The sequence below is a fragment of the Nelumbo lutea genome, chromosome 3 (genome assembly GCF_056320005.1).
Source record: "Nelumbo lutea isolate HS-2025 chromosome 3, American lotus-T2T, whole genome shotgun sequence".
Classification (NCBI taxonomy): domain Eukaryota; kingdom Viridiplantae; phylum Streptophyta; class Magnoliopsida; order Proteales; family Nelumbonaceae; genus Nelumbo; species Nelumbo lutea.
This window is the reverse complement of record NC_142686.1, coordinates 61467947-61484241: the sequence shown is the minus strand read 5'-3', so window position 1 is coordinate 61484241 and position 16295 is coordinate 61467947. Positions and strand designations below refer to the sequence as shown.

General features: G+C 39.2%; 1 protein-coding gene across 2 annotated transcripts in view; it reads right to left on the bottom strand.

Moving 5' to 3' along the window:
• The window catches only part of LOC148865261 (26S proteasome non-ATPase regulatory subunit 1 homolog A-like), a 46236-nt gene that overhangs the window by 3281 nt on the left and 26660 nt on the right, over positions 1-16295 (bottom strand). For both annotated transcript variants that reach the window (XM_088977810.1, XM_088977811.1), the window contains exons 4-11: positions 9096-9201; positions 8890-9001; positions 8504-8672; positions 1393-1530; positions 944-1305; positions 683-818; positions 326-583; positions 16-236 (exon numbers count right to left, since the gene is read on the bottom strand). In XM_088977810.1, the coding sequence (XP_088833936.1) occupies positions 16-236; positions 326-583; positions 683-818; positions 944-1305; positions 1393-1530; positions 8504-8672; positions 8890-9001; positions 9096-9201 (1502 nt within the window). The remainder of the gene's footprint in view (positions 1-15; positions 237-325; positions 584-682; positions 819-943; positions 1306-1392; positions 1531-8503; positions 8673-8889; positions 9002-9095; positions 9202-16295) is intronic.

The following is a 16295-nucleotide window of genomic DNA, read 5'->3' as shown; positions in this document are numbered from 1 at the left end:
ACCCCAAGACAGCACCTAATAATCTTCTCATGCTGCGTCTCATGTGCATACGTAAGCATCTCACTTGCTTTCTCACTTGCAGTTCCAACCATGAGTAAACCCATACTTATGCCTGCAGCTTCACCAGCCACAGCACTGTCATTATAAAGAACAGTCTTGACATCATCATAGATATCTTCATCTGCTGTTCCTAGAGCTGCCAAACCAAGACCTAAGCATGCACCATGTTGGATCACCTGCACATCAGGAAACATTTAATATAAGAATGATAGTGATCTACAAGACCTGACCAAGAAAGGATAATGAATGTTTCCAAAACTATCACCTCCACATTGGTATTGCGCAGGCTATCACGAAGGAATTGTTTAATGCCCTCACCATGGTTGGCATGGATCAGACCTAGAGCATAAAGAGCACCACCTTCTGAGTATGGACTGCCACCGCCACCACCACTACCAACCCCACCCTGAGGCAAGTAAGGTGCCATAAGTGATCTCCCTTGCTGCAGGTGGCCTCTATGAATAACACCAAGCCCAGCAGTAGCACTAAATTTCGCCCAGTTTGTGGCTCTACTCAGCCAGTCCTGCCAAGCCACAAAATTTGAGACAGTAAACTTTCATGGTTAGGGGAGCAAGATAGCAAAGGATTAATCAAGTGGAGAAGAGAAAGAAATCCAAATTACCAGATTCTCTCTGAGAAACGTGTCCACAGTGGTTCCAGCATGCATAATTGCATTAGCATAGATCGTAGCACTGTGGCAAACACTATTTCTCATCTCGACCGATTGCTTTATAGTCTTCAGTATCAAAAGATCTGACCTATATTCAAAATCATAACAGACTAAGTATTAGGTATATTCTCAAAACATTCAAGAGAATCTTCTAGAAATCATTCTTCAGACATCAAGGTTACAGGAAAAGAAATACGGGTTCAGGTGCCTCACTTATTATGGCTGTATAAGAACTGTAGCGACAACTGTATTGATGTCTCCCCAGACAAAATACCCTTGATTTTTGCTAGCCTCTTGGCATATCTCTCTTCATTTGGATCCATTTCATGTGCATTCCCATTGGGACCATGAGTTTCATCTGCCATGTGGACATCCTCTGATGGGGTGGTAATATTTTCATTGCCAGTAACAGGATTTCCATTTTGACCAGAATCTGTTACACTGGATTCATGTTGCACTGCTTCTGAAGGTCGAGATTTTGGAACAGAGAGACGACCTCTCACATTTAAGAGAAATGCTTGGTGCTCATTCTCTACAAGATCAAATGCAATCTGAAAGGCCAGCAAAGCTTCATCCTGCAAATCATATGTTGGTGCATTGTCATTTTAATAGCCAAGTACCGAAAATTAAAGCAATAACACCAGGAAATAAAGTGCGAGTACATTATTTCCAGATCGCAGAAGCTTCTCCAATATGCTTGCAACACCTTCACGTTCATCCAAGAACATGAGGCACTGGCAAATGCTCAAGTAATCTGGAGAAGGCAACTTTTGATATATCTTTACAAGTAGATGAAGAACCTGTATAAAACAATTGTTAAAGAATTAGAAATATCTGATGCTGAAATTCATCAAAAGATCCACTTAAAGGTTTAAGGATTCTTGATCAACATTGTAGTTTGTTTTGAGGACATCAAATGCACTCAAGAAAGGCAGACAGAAAACAGTCACCATAGGACCATAGCAACTCTGAACATAAAACATATAGTTCAAGCTTTATATATGCTATAGCTAGAACAATACATCAAAGTACTTACTACAACTAGAAATTAGTCCATACTCTAGCTACTCCAATAGATGAGATGCACATAAACAAACTTTAAGTAATCATCCTTGTTTATACACATTCAGCAGGACAAAGTAAAAGATAAAGGAAGATCAGCTTCTCATGAGATAATATAGTGGTTAACATACACCTGATCAGATTATCATCAACGCATCACAGCCAGTGTCAATATAGTCTCAACTAATCAACCAGTCAGTTAAGGATCATAACAACTGCATACTTAACTAGTTGGTCAATATTGACATTAAGCATAAACTAGGTAGATTAAAGATTAATATGCCACCAACTTACTTTAAAGTATTTCACTTGCTTGTGTTTATATACAACTATTTCAAATAGTATTTTATATATCCTTATGTAATTATATTGATTTGGGTTGGTTATTTTCTGTGATGGCATGCAGTTGATTAAGTCTAATAAAATAGAACAAGACAACTTAAAAGGATAAAAGAAGAAAACCTATGCATAGATAAGGTTCAAAAATCTGGGGATGGTTGCATAGGTCAAACTGTCAAGGGGGTATCAGACTTATATTCAATCCTTGGGTTCAAGGTTGCATATATCTTGCTTGTTTGCCCACATCAAGAATCCCTGCCAAATTGATTTACTTCCATAATCTATTCTTGTGATCTATTGTTCTCCTGAACTTTCCAGATTTGTTTTAGATATCAATGGTCTGGAAGCACCATTGATGAAGAGGGATTCCTACTGCATTAATCATAAACTTCTCCCATGGAACTTTCTAATCATTTTGGACATCAGGTTCCAATGACGTAAGTTCCATTTAGGGAATCAGTACTGATTTTTCTCCATTTCTAACACTTTCCACCATTTAGTGAAATCGGATAGGGTGTGTCGGAATAAGAAAGATGGTGGGCTTGGGGTAGGAAGAATAAGACCTTTTAACAAGGCTCTTCTGGGGAAGTGGATCTGGAGGTTTAGAGAGGAAAGAAACTCTTAATGGAGGAAGGTGGTGGCTTGCAAGTATGGGGTGAATGAATTTGAGTGGGATTTAAAGGAAGTCAAAGCCTCCTACGGAGTTTGTGTGGAAGGGAATCATGAGATTCAATCGGCTTTTCTGAACTTTGCTTCATTCAAGGTGGAAGATGGAAGGGAACACTAGATTTGGGGAGAACGACTGGTCGGGTATTGGTAGGTTGTGTGACTTAGGTTCAAATTTGTGTTATGTATTGGATTGTATCATCTGACATGTATCATATCGGTGGGTCACCAACACACTTATTTAAAAGAGTTTTTGAAAAACATTTTTACATGTTAAATAACCTTATTACACCCCCCCCCTAAAATTTTGAAGCAAAAAACTAAAAAAAAAAGTATAAGCATGAGGTTCAAAATCCCGATACATCCCGATACAGCATATCAGGGTGTTTCAAAAGTTTGAACCTTGGTATAGGCTCAACAAGCGAAATATGTTTAATGCCAATTACTATAGTGTGATCCAAGGAAGAGAGGTCTGGTGCCCAAAGTTCAGGCACCTTTTTTTTTATTAGGAAATTGAGGAGTGTGCAGGCCTATTAACAAAGCTTCAGTCAATGGAAATCCAAGTGGAAAGAAGTGATGTGGGGCGGTCAAAAGAGAGCAGGAATTGTGTCTTTTCAGTAAATTCTTTCTATATTGCTTTGGCAAGGAACCGGGTGGAGAAATCAGATGTCATAAGGATTTGGGGGAGATCCTATCAGTGTTTTAAAAGCGCAAGGTGCAAAAAAGGAGCAGGGGTCAATTTGCACCTAAGGCGCAAGGCAAGGTGCGTGCCTTTTTAAGCAAAGCGCAAAAAAAAAAAGCTAAAAATTTCAAAAAATGCAAAAAAAAATAAAGAAGTATTAAACATAATATTAATAAAAATATAAACTTAAATTTTAAAATAAATGTTTTAAAAAACCTATTATCTAAAATTAAAATACATAAATATAGCATGTAAAGCAAATTCAAATGAGAATTTAAAAATAAAATCAAATATATAAAACATTTTCAAGCATATAAAACCAACAATCTCTTTTATTCTCAATTGCATTACTTCAAGTAGCTAATGTGATGTAAAACATATTACATTCCTGATTCTACGAGCCGCCTTTGTGCCATGCCCCTCAAGGCAAGCCCAAACAAGTCCATGTTAGGTCTTGAATTCTTAGTTCTCACACAAAAAATATTTATTTTATAGTTTTAACTGCTTCTTAAGAAGATATTTTATTAGGATGAATGAATGAACATTACCAAATAGGGGGGTTCTCGAAGCTTTGATGTGAGAACTAAGAATTTAAAACCTAATGTGGACTTGTTTAGGCTTGCCTCGAGGGGCATGGCACAGGGGTCCGGGGGTGGAGCCCCTGGCCCAGCCGCTAAACACAAAAAAAAAAAAGCAAAAAGGCATCAAATTTTCAAAAGGCACATGCCTGGGCTGAGGCGCAAGGCGCACCAGGCGTGTGCCTTTTGAAAGGGCTGCACCTAGGACCTGGGTGAGGTGCCTACCCTAAATGCACCTCGCCTTTGCACCTAGTTGCCCTTTTAAATAACTGGATCCTATACTCCTAGAGTGGGAATTTTTGTGTGGTTGTTGACCTTAAGACAGAATTCTTACTCAAGATCATATTAAAGGAAGAGGAATTCAGTTGGCATTCTTACTCAAGATCATATTAAAGGAAGAAAAATTCAATTGGCATGGAGATGATACCTTTGCCTGGCAAAAGAGAAAAGTGCAATGCACTTGTTTGTTGATTGTTGTTTATCAAAGTATGTTTGGGGGTATTACTTCAGCCTTTTCAGCCTTGATTTTGGAGACCAAGGTAACTTCAAGAAATTTTTGGTAGATGGCTGTGCTGAGGGGAAGTAGAAAGGTGAAGATAGTTTGGAGTTGCATCCCTTTTGCTATTTGCAGGAAATTTGGGAAGGAAAAGAAAAAAGGAATTTTCAATGATTTCCGGACAAAACACAGGGATCAAGTTGTCTTCTTATGTTGAAAGAGGTTTAGGGATTGGGCCTTGCTTCTCCCAGAATGATAATCACAAATGAAGATTTTAATTGTAATTTTTGGATTGTTTTAGATCTAGATCTTGGGAGATGAGAGTCTTGTACTTCTCTTTTTTGTTTTGGGGTGATCCCTCATCACCAACTTTGGATGTAATATTTTCTCTGTTTAATAATGTTTTCTTTATTATTTATTACCAAAAAAAGAATGAAAAAGAATGGCCCTACATTCATTCTTTTGACCAATACAGAACCCTCCAATCCCCATGTCCTGCTTGCCCATTTCTCCCCATGGTCTGCACATGCAAATCTTCCAACTAAGAAAGTATATATATTATATAGAAGTGTCTAAATCTGTTGAAGAAGTTAGAAAAGGGTGAAGATCTCAGCTAAGTCTAGGGATGTATGGTGAGTGCCTTGCTCAGTGCCTCAGTGGGCAAGGCTGTATGTAACTCTTTCAGTCTTCTTTAATGAATTACTTTGCCTTTTCTCTAAAAAAAAAAAATCTAGGGATGTATGGTGGAAAGAATGCTCAAATGGAAAGTATACTATTAAATCCTGTTATTCAGTTTTGTGCAGGAACCAAATGGTGGGGTGTGGGGTAACCCAGTATCCCCTACAGTGGAAGCTTTTGCTTGGCTGGTGGCTATGGATGCGTGTTGACAGTGGATCACTTGAAGACATGGGGGTTCAGCATGGCCAGCATGTGTGTCATGTATAAAGAAGATGAGGAATCAATCAGCCATCTCTTCCTTTCATGTAAAATTTCAGGGTTCTTGTGGAATCTCTTCACAGCACTCTTTGGGGTTAGGAATTACCAGTCAAGGACACCTGATGAAACCTTTTCTTCATGGCCAAGAATCAGTGGAGGAAAGAAGGCTAGAATAATTTGAAGTTGTCTTCCATTTGCCATCTGCTGGAACATATGGAAAGAAAGGAATAGAAGAATATTTGAAGGCAAGGAACGGAAGCTGGACAAACTAGTGGCGGCTGTAGGCAAATCTGTTGCAGATTGGATTTTGACATTGCCTGAGTTCTCAGCTCAAGAGAGAAGATTTAGGAGAAAGTTTATATGAGGTGGTGGGGTTTCCAAGTTGTGAGATGGAGATTTTAAAATGAGTGGATTTTGTTTTGTTTTCTGCTGTTAGGTGTTACCTTAAACACCTAACAGTGTGAAATTTTCTTTTACTAATAAAAAAAAATATACATATACATATACATACATACATACATACATAACTCCGCCAGTGTGAGCTTGTCTTACACTGCCAGTCCCAAGCCCGGATAAAGGTGGAGGTAATAAAGCAAGTGCACTGGAAAAGAACAGGAACTAGGTCGATCTATCCTATGAAGAATATATATATAAACCATGACTAATGATCATCCAATATAATGAATATAAAAAGAGAAAGGAAAAAAGAACAGTCCATTCCCACCCACTTACACCTCCCTGCTTCAGCCCAACAAACTCCCCCAAACAATTTAACCCAACTACTCGAAAACAAACCACCCATGCCCCATTCCAGTACTACCAGCATTATAGCATCTATCCTCTCCTTGAACTCTAATGGAAAAACTCTATCACTTGTCTCTACCAACAATTTGAGCAACCACCTTTTTATTCTCCTTCAGAGTTTTCTTAGTTTTCTTCACCTTGCTAATAGGACTTAACCCGAATAAACCCCCTCCTAACCTTGCAAAGACTTTTGAGACCTGAACTACTTAATTCTGCTTCTCATTCCTGCAACATTTCCCTGCCTTAACATTCAATATAAGAGTTTTCTGGTCTTTTAGACATATATCCTCTGTTCTCTCCATCCAACATTATACTCCTAAAGTGAAGCATCTCTGTTGCATTGGTGCACCTCTTTCTTAAATTAAAATGTGGGATAATTACATGTTGCAGGTTACAAATGATTTTCCCCCGATTTCATTTGCAGCTCATCACTGAACTTCTTTCTGCATCATGTTTATTTTCCTGAGAGAGATGGAGGTGTTTACAAAAGCATCATTAGAACTCTTTATCTGATGCAGCTCCCAAAGCTGTGATTGAGGAAATGGAATAGAGAAAATAGATGGGAGAGAAGAGAATTAGAATGTTATTAACTCATATACAATGCTTAGCAGCCCTATTTCTACTTAAGCAAAGTTGAAAATATGCATGCATTATTTTGATGGAAGATATTTGGCTACTAACTTTGGATTTGTTTAGACAGAACTCCTTTGAAGATACCTGGAGGAACTGGTACTCAGTGGCTTCAAGCTCAGTGCATAAGGTTAAAACAAGGTTGATTTGGGTACCTCCATTTGAAGGTTTTCTGAAACTAAATTTTATGGTAGTAGTCAAGGCAACCCAGGTCCTTCTGGAATTGGAAGGACCATAAGAGATGAGGAAAAGAATTTAGTAGCACTCTATTCAAGACCAGTGGGGAATGGAGACTCGTTGGAAACTGAACTGTACGCAGTCTTACAAGGTGTTCAGATAGCAAAAGAGATGAATTTGGAGAACCCGGTGATAGAAGGGAACTTCAAGGTGGTGATGGGCTGGCTAAATAATCCGGATCCACTGATATGGTGCTATAGAGATGAAATGAAGAAATTCAAATGGCTACACAACATATGAATCTGGCTATACAATGGGTGGGGAGGGAAGCTAATACTTTGGCTGATTCTTTAGCTAAGCAAGGGGTAATAAGGGATCAGTTATTTTGGGGCACACTTGAATTTCTTGCTGTTCTTTTCTTTAAGAGTGAGGCTGCATCTCGTGCCTCCCTTTGGGATGCTTGTAACAGTTGCTTATCCTTTTTGATATCAATGAAATTTTAATGAATTTTTACTTAGTAAAAAAATATGCATGCATTATTTTGTGGAAAGAGTTTAACAAACTGCATTTCAAAAAGGTCCATAGACAGGAAATGAGTAGGAGACAGTTTCAAGAAGAAGACTTGACTGACTAAAAGGTTTAAGCCTTGTCTTTAAAGGTCTTCAAAACTCTCAATCCAGGACTGATACTTTAAGCTTGAAAGTATTTAAGTTGCTCAGAAGACTAACACCAATCATCAAAAGTTGAAGGAGAAAACTCTTGACTCTCCCAAATTTGAAAGATTTTCATTTGTTGCAAATTTACAATCCATTACCAGATAATAGAAAGTTAGAAGAGAAACCTGGGTTTAACACATTAAAGACAAACCTGGGTTACCAAAATACATAATAAAGAGAAATAGTGAATAACCATAATATATAATTTAAAGTTTTGATAGTCTAAGACATTCCAAAATAATTGAATCAACCTTCTAGTCTTACTGGAAAGACCCAACCTGCCCTCCTGCCGGTCAAACCCTGAATGTTGGTTTGCATTTAATAGTTTAACATCTCTTCTATAACCAGAAACAGTATGGCTAATTGCTTTCTTACACTTTAATGAATTAAATCATGCATATTATCCGGTTATGCATATCAAGAAACATATCTAGATAAATGGAAAACAATTTTTGAATATGCAGTACTAATCAGATCATATAATAGATAGAAAGAAGAAAAAAAGGATCATTTTGACTATAAGAAACCTGCTTCTGGAAAAACATCTGCCATGTTAATATATGATCAAAATTTGTAGATAACTACAACAACAATGCTTCGTAATGATTTACATAATGTAAAAAAAAAAAAAAAAAAGAAAATCTTGGTTAAAGGCCTTTGTTGCATAAGAATGATAGGCCCCCTTACCTCACGACGATATTCTCTAAGATTAACAAAGGAATGGGAGATATTAATGCAGTAGGAAAGAGTTCCCTGAACATTATCACTCTTCATAATTGCTTCTTCAAGTTTATCCAATCTTCGGCACTCAATTGCTATTCCCATAGCTTGCGGAAATTTTCCATCCATGATGCACCTGTGTGAAACATAGGTAAGATATCCACCCAGAAAATTAGAAAAATGCTAGCACCATGGGCCTTAACAGCCCACAGGTTGACACAAAACATAAACAGGGTATCTATGTAAATACACATGTTACAAGGTGTTTTGTTTTGTCACTTTGCAATTAAAATGCCTGCAGTATTGTCATCACACAATGATACATGAAAGAAAATGAAAAACAGTGGACATACTTATCAAGCATCCTCTCCACAATGGCCTCCAGTCTGGAATCGACCTTTGCTGCTTCTTCACTTGACTCTGCTGCTTTAGACTTGAGACTGGCATATTCATCTATAGCTTTAGCTGGAAGAGAAAAACAAAAGCCCGAGATCAATGTTTACAAAACCCAATAACTTCTGTAGAAAAGCAAGCAGACTAAATGTATTAAAACATTTACCAAGAAGAGTGTGAACATAATCAGAATCCTCTGAAACATCAAATAGAGGTCCAGCCCCTAGGGCATATGACAGAGAGTCATTAAGTTCACCCAGGTAGTAGAAAACCTGTTCCCACAACCAATATAATTGATGTAAGAAATAAATGCTAGATTATCAAAAATTCATAGAATTTGAAGCAGTAATAATTAATAATCAATACAAAATGGTGCCTAAGGCCCGTATCTTCACTTTTTACTCTTTAGACTGCAAAATTCCTACCAAATCAATAACACCAATGCTAGAAAGAACAAAACATTGATTTTTTGTGGATACAAGTATAACCAGCATGTGATGTACATATAGAAAAATGCCATTAAATTAGCACATAAAATTTGAATTATAACATTGTATGCCTATAGGTCTAGAGGTTAAACATTGTTACTTGAACTTGAGTAACATTATACAGGAAAAATGCCAATCATCATGTATACATAGTTTTCAAGAAGCCAATGCAAAGAAAGCTGACCGGGGGGGGGGGCCTTCTCACTTAGTCATCTAGGCATAACCAAGTTGATGAGTTTTTTAAAATATAAATATAAATCATAAGGCAGTTCCCTAGGCTTCATTCATAGTAATCAGCAGTAAACTATAACTAATAATTACCATGATCCTCATGAAATAAGTATAAATCTCATAATAAAACACAGAAAAACAACATGCTTATAAGAAGAAAAAATGAAAGAAAAAAAACATAAAAAATACAGGGGACGAACCCTTATTTTTTTGTCCTAGGAAGAATAAGGTTATCTTAGAAGAATAAGGCCATTTCCCTTCAATCTCTCCTTTAGGCAACTAAGTGAGACCCAGAAAAGTTGGCTTGAAAGGCCTTTTACAGAAGAGGAAGTCAGTGCAGCAATTAAGAAGCTTGAAGGTGATAAATCACCTAGGCCGGATGGTTTTACCAATCTGTTCTATCTGAAGTGCTGGGACTTTGTGAAAGAAGATGTGATGAAGGTGTTCCAGGAGTTTCATGCAAATGCGTCCCTACAAAGAAGTCTAAATGCCACTTTTATCTCCCTTATTCCAAAAATTGAGGGGGCTGTGAATATTAAGGAGTTTAGGCTTATTAGCTTACTTCACAGTTTCTATAAAATCTTGGCGAAAGTCTTGGTAGAAAGAATAAAAGGGGTGATAGGTAATGTTATTTCAAATAATCAGAGTGCATTTATTCCAGGCAAACAGATGGTAGACTCAATTTTAGTTGCTAATAGTTAATTGACTCAAGGAGAAGACAGGTTATTCCGGGGGTTGTTTGTAAGCTTGACATTGAGAAGGCTTATGACAACTTCAATTGGAATTGTTTGGATAGGGTGTTGGACTGCATGAATTTTGGACAGAAATGGAGAAACTGGGTTAGTGTTTGTACTAAGACCTCTAAATTTTCAAGCCTAATTAATGGGCAGCCCACGGGTTTCTTTGGTAGTTCTAGGTGGCTGAGACAAGGAGATCCTCTGTCACCCTTGTTGTTCATCTGTGTGATGGAAATCCTCGCTCTTTTTAGTAAGAAGGCTGCAGAATCGGGATTATGGAATGGGTTTGCTATCTCTCCAGGTAAAGAGACAGTTAATATTCTTCAATTTGCTGATGATACCCTCTGCTTTGTGGACGCATCTCTGCCTCAGTTGGAAATAGTTCTTGGAATTCTGAGTTGGTTTGAAGTGGTTACGGGTCTCAAAGTCAATCTGAACAAAAGTAAGATCATCCCAGTGGGTCAAGTTGTAAATTTGGAAGATTGTGCACAGATAATGGCCTGCCATATGGAGATCCTTCTGGTTAAGTACTTGGGGTTGCCTCTTGGGGCAAAATGTTCCTCTTCTTCAATCTGGAGTCCAATCATTGAAAGAATGGAGAAGAGGTTGGCTCTTTGGAAGGCTAAATATTTATGTTTTGGTGGTAGGGTTACATTGATTAAAAACTCCCTGTCTAATCTCCCAACACACTTTCTTTCTCTCTTTCCAATTCCAAATAAAATTGCAAAGAGGTTGGAACAGCTTCAAAGGAACTTCTTATGGAGGGGATGAGAGGATGCGAAGAAAATTCACATTGTTAAGTGGGAGCAAGTGTGTAAGCCTAAGGAGAAGGGTGCTTTAGGAGTTACGAAAGTAAAAGATTTCAATGTTGTTCTTCTTAGCAAATGGATATGGAGATTTGCTTATGAGAGATGCTTGGTGGAGGTGCCTCATTGCGGCTAAGTATGGTGTGGATTGGGGAAATTGGAAAACTCTCGATCCCCTTTCATTTTGGGGCAGTTCTCTCTGGGCTAGTATTTCTAAGATCAGTACTCTTTTCATGAACGGGGTCAAGTTTAAAGTTGGAAAAGGGGATAGAATCAAGTTTTGGAAGGATTCCTGGTGTGAGGAAGGCCCCTTGGCTGATGCTTTTCCCCGGCTGTTCCAAATTGCAGTGAATCAAGATTCTTCAGTTGCTGATAACATTAGTACCGTTGGGGGCTCCTTCTCTTGGACTCCCCTATGTAGGAGGAATTTGCTAGACTGGGAAGTGGAGGAGTATGTAGGTCTGTTGGGGCATATTCAAAATCAAAGAATTGATATGAGTATGGAAGATGAATGGACTTGGAAGTGGAATGCAGATGGTAGATTCAAAGTTAAATCCCTTTCCCTTAAGATGTGCAGCTCAGGTCAGGAGAACTTCCCGGATGGGCAGATTTGGAACCCCACCTGTCCCTCCAAGGTTAACTTCCTAGTTTGGACAATGGTTTTGAATAAATGTCGGTCAACTTGGAGAGAAGGGGTATGCAGATTCCTGATCCCTCCTATGTCTTATGCGGCATGGGTGCTGAATCTATAGATCATTTGTGCATTCACTGTCCGATCTCCTCTTCAATCCGGGGACATTTCTTCAAGAAACTAGAGGTGTGTTGGGCTATGCCTAAGTCTGTGAAGGAGCTGTTAATGGGTTGGAGATTGGAGGGTCTTAGCATGAAAGGCAGGCTTGTTTGGAATACTATTCCGGAGGCTGTTCTTTGGTCCATTTGGATGGAAAGAAACAATAGAATTTTCTGTAATCAATCTAAAACTCCAGATGAGATTGTGCAGAAAGTGGTGGGGAAGATTTGCTCCTAGGTGTCGGTGAATGAGTTTAAAAGTCAGAATGTTTCTCTCCTTCTTTGTACTAAATCATGGATGTTCTTGTAATATGTTTTGGGCTCAGGAAGGCCTAGTTGGCCTGAGTCTTGTTGTATTTGGCTTTCTCATTGAATAAAATTACTTTACCATTTTCCAAAAAAAAAAGGTTATCTTAGAAGAAGGAAATAAAAAAACATAGAAAATAAAAATAAATATATAAGTAATGGAGCCTAGGGGTGAACCTGGGTCAGGCTTAGCATGGGAGCACCTATGCTAAGGGTTTTAGTCTGGGCCTAGGCCTGCACCAGCCCAGACCCCAGTTCTGGGCCTGAGCTGGGCCTATGATTACATGTATGACTTAGATGTGCATGGCTTTAGATTTCAGATTTTGAAAAGTTTAGATTTAAATACATGTATTTAGATTTTTAAACACAACTTAAATTTAAAAGAGTTAAAAAGATGAAAAGAAATTTTAATGTCTTGGTGATTTAGATTTTGAAAACTTTATCATTAATTTTTAAATGTCTTACCCAAGTGATTTTTGGACAACCACCATGTACAACCAAGGCAAGTGGGCCTTATCAGGTTACAATGTTTAGCTCAAGAGTCATTCTGGTGTTTTTCAGGTTCTTGTAGGTACAGCCTAACCAGATTTTATTTGAAGAACTACCATCCTGAAACAAAGATGGAGATGAGAAGAGAAGAGAGAAGCAGGAAGAAGATAGGGATTTGAGATTTGATTTTTTTTATTTTGATCAATAACAAAACTTTTATTAATCAAACAGAATAATTAATTACAAAGAAGTGGAGATAAACTTTCTTAACTCCCCCAACATAGAGCCCCCAAAGTGATAAAAACTAGAATTAACTGAGCCCAGAATATAGATTCCCTAATCACCCATTGCTTGGCTAACCCATCAGCAAAAGAGTTAGTAGATCTCTTCACCCAGCTATACTTTATTTCCGAATCCCCTTTGGACACCCTCCCCTTACAATCGCCCACCCATATATAGATATTATTACATAGAATCAATTCGGTTATGCTGTGGGATCTGTGCTCACTAACTCCAGCTGACATGGCCTCCTTCAATAAACATGCCAGGTTGCAGCCTTCTCACATGAGCTCTCAACTCTGACATCATTTGGGCCTGGCTTCAAGGGCTGGATCCAGTTGGACCTAACAATCCCCTCCTGGTTGAGATGGACCTTGGCCTCAAGGTCCAGCTGTGGGTAGTCTTCCCGGAGCTTCAAGTATGGTTCCCATGTGGCATCTTCTGCAGAAAGATTGTTCTAGATCACTAGTGCTTCTAGTATCACCCTACCATTCATTCTAGACCATCGAAAATCAATTATTTGTTTGGGCTCAGTCACCAGGTAGCCATCTTCAGTGAAGTCTAGAAGGGAGGACCCTTGAACTGGAATACTGGACGAATCTTTGAGACAGGTGGCAACTCCAGTTTGTAAGCAACAGCCCCAATCCTTTCAATTATCTAAAAGGGCCCAAAATATCTGGGTGCTAGCTTGCTCCAAGCACGCCAAGCAACAGAAACTTGTTTGTATGGATGTAGTTTGAGAAATACCCAGTCTCCCACCTGATATTCCACATCCTTGTGCTTCCGGTCATAGGCCCTTTCAATTAGTTGTTGGACTCGGAACAAATTGGTTTTGAGCACCTTGAGGATAGCATCCCTCATCAATAACTGTTCTTCTAAGGTAGCCACAGAGGTTGATCCTCACTCATAAGGAATAATATGTGGTGGGTTCCTTCCACTACTCAACACATGGTAACCACTTCTTCTAGGGAGATTCCCCACAAAACACTGTGAGTAAGGCATCTGTTTACTACTTCAAATACTTCAGTTTGCCTGTCAGACTGTGGGTGGTAACTGGTGGACTTCTTCATCTTTGTCCCCTGTAATCTGAAGAATTCCTCCCAAAACTTACTCATAAATAGGGAATCTCTATCTGGAACAATGGACCGAGGAGTGTCGTGAAGCCGAGCCACTTCTCATACAAAAATTTCAGCTACCATTGAGGCACTGTAAGGGTGAGGCAATCCTACAAAATCTCCATATTTTGTGAAACAATCAACTATAACCAAGATAACAGATTTACCTGAGGTTCCAGTAACCCAGATACAAAATCCATTGAAATGTCATTCCATACCCGGCCCGGAACCAGTAGGGGCTGCAACAGTCCTGAAGGAAGCTGGGTGTCATACTTCTGCTGCTGGCACATAGAGCTAAACTCCTACATTCAAGTCCTTATCCCCTTCCAAAAAAAAAATTGTGTTGCTAACCTCTGGTATGTACGAAGAATTCCTGAATGCCCTCCTTCTGTTGTTCCAGAAGCAAGGTAATATGGGCCAAGTCCTCAGGTATAACCATTTGCCCCTTGTAATGTAATGTGGATCCATGAACAGAATAGCCTAGAGTAGCCTCTGGGTGCTGGGCCCATTGGTCTTGGAGAGCTTGCAGCTTTGGGCTTTGGGCTGCTTCACTCTACAACTCGGTAGCAAGGGTACAAATGGGTTGGATTACAATCATGGTCCTCAGCTCTTCCACCCTAGATAATGCTCAGCTACCTTATTCTGGGCCCCAGCCTTATATCCTATTTCGTAATTAAACCCAAGTAACTTGGTCACCCATTTTTTCTGTTTAGTAGACAGTACCCTCTGCTCCACGAGGTACCTCAATCTCTAATGATCTGTATGTATAGTAAATCATCAGCCCACAAGTAAGATCGCCACTTCAGCATGGCTAGCACTACCACCATGAGCTCCAGTTCATAGGTTGACTTCGCAAGTGTTTGGTCAGACAAAGCCTTGCTAAAAAAAGCAATGGATTTCCCTTCATTAGTACAGCCCCTACACACCCATAAGAAGCATCACTTTTTTGCTGAAATCGTGTAGTGTCAAGGCAGGGAGCAAAGATACAGCAGCTTTCTTCAAATACTCAAAGGTTTCTTGGGCTTTTGGGGACCCATTCAAAGGAATCCTTCTTGAGTAATTGGGTTAGTGGAGCTACTGTTAAGATCCTGGTAATCAACACAAAACCTCCACCCTCCATCCTTCTTTTTTGCTAGTAGAACAGGTGAAGAGAAAGGGCTATGGTTGTGTTGTATGAAGCCCTTTCCCAAAAGTTCTTGAACTAGCCTTTCAATTTCTTGTTTATGACAGCGAGGGTACCAGTAGGGCTGGAAATTTGTGGGCCCAGCTCCAGGCAATAAGGGAATGCGGTGGTCATGGACTTTTGGAGGAGGTAGATAACTAGGTTCCTGCTCTACATTTTCTAATAAAATTGTCATTTATCAAAAAAAAAAAAACAGTTCCTGAAACACCACTTCATAGTGCTTCAATAGGTTGTACAGTTGTTGCTGAAACTCTGTTGGCCCACTTGGCCCATCGGCTTGTGATAGAGTGGGACCCCCAATACTGCCCCGAAAACACAATAGAAAAGGCAGATCTGGGTCAGGTCCAATTCGACTAATCATAGCCAAGTGCACAGGTCTAGGGGCAGATATCATACCCTTGCAGATGATGTGTGGAATCTCCCATCTGGAAATCCTCAAATCCATGGTCAAATGACTACAAATCACATATTCATCAAAAAAAAAAACCAACTCCAATCACATAAAACGGGGCCAAGATGCCTCAACCATTGAATTCTGAGAACGATATCAGTGCCACTAAACACCAGAGGATACAATTCCACCTTGAACTGATAATTCTAGACCTTGAGGGTTAGTCCAGCACATACGCCATCACATGTGAGCTGTTCACCATTAGCCACTCTAACCATGAAACCATGGTGAGTAGGACTGTCAACCACAATTGCTTAACCAGAGTACAAGAGATGAAGTTGGTGAGTTTCTGCTCACCTCAGAAGCCTCTTCGAGGGGCGCTTGACCTCCTGAAAAAGAAGATGGAGAGAAAAAGGAAAGGGAAATTAGGAATAAACTGGACTCAGGGAGAAGAAAATTAAAGGAGAATCATTCATTGCTTTCATTATATGATGATGGCCTTATATAGCTGGCCTACAGGTGTAATATCAGAGGGAATATCCTCTGATTTCT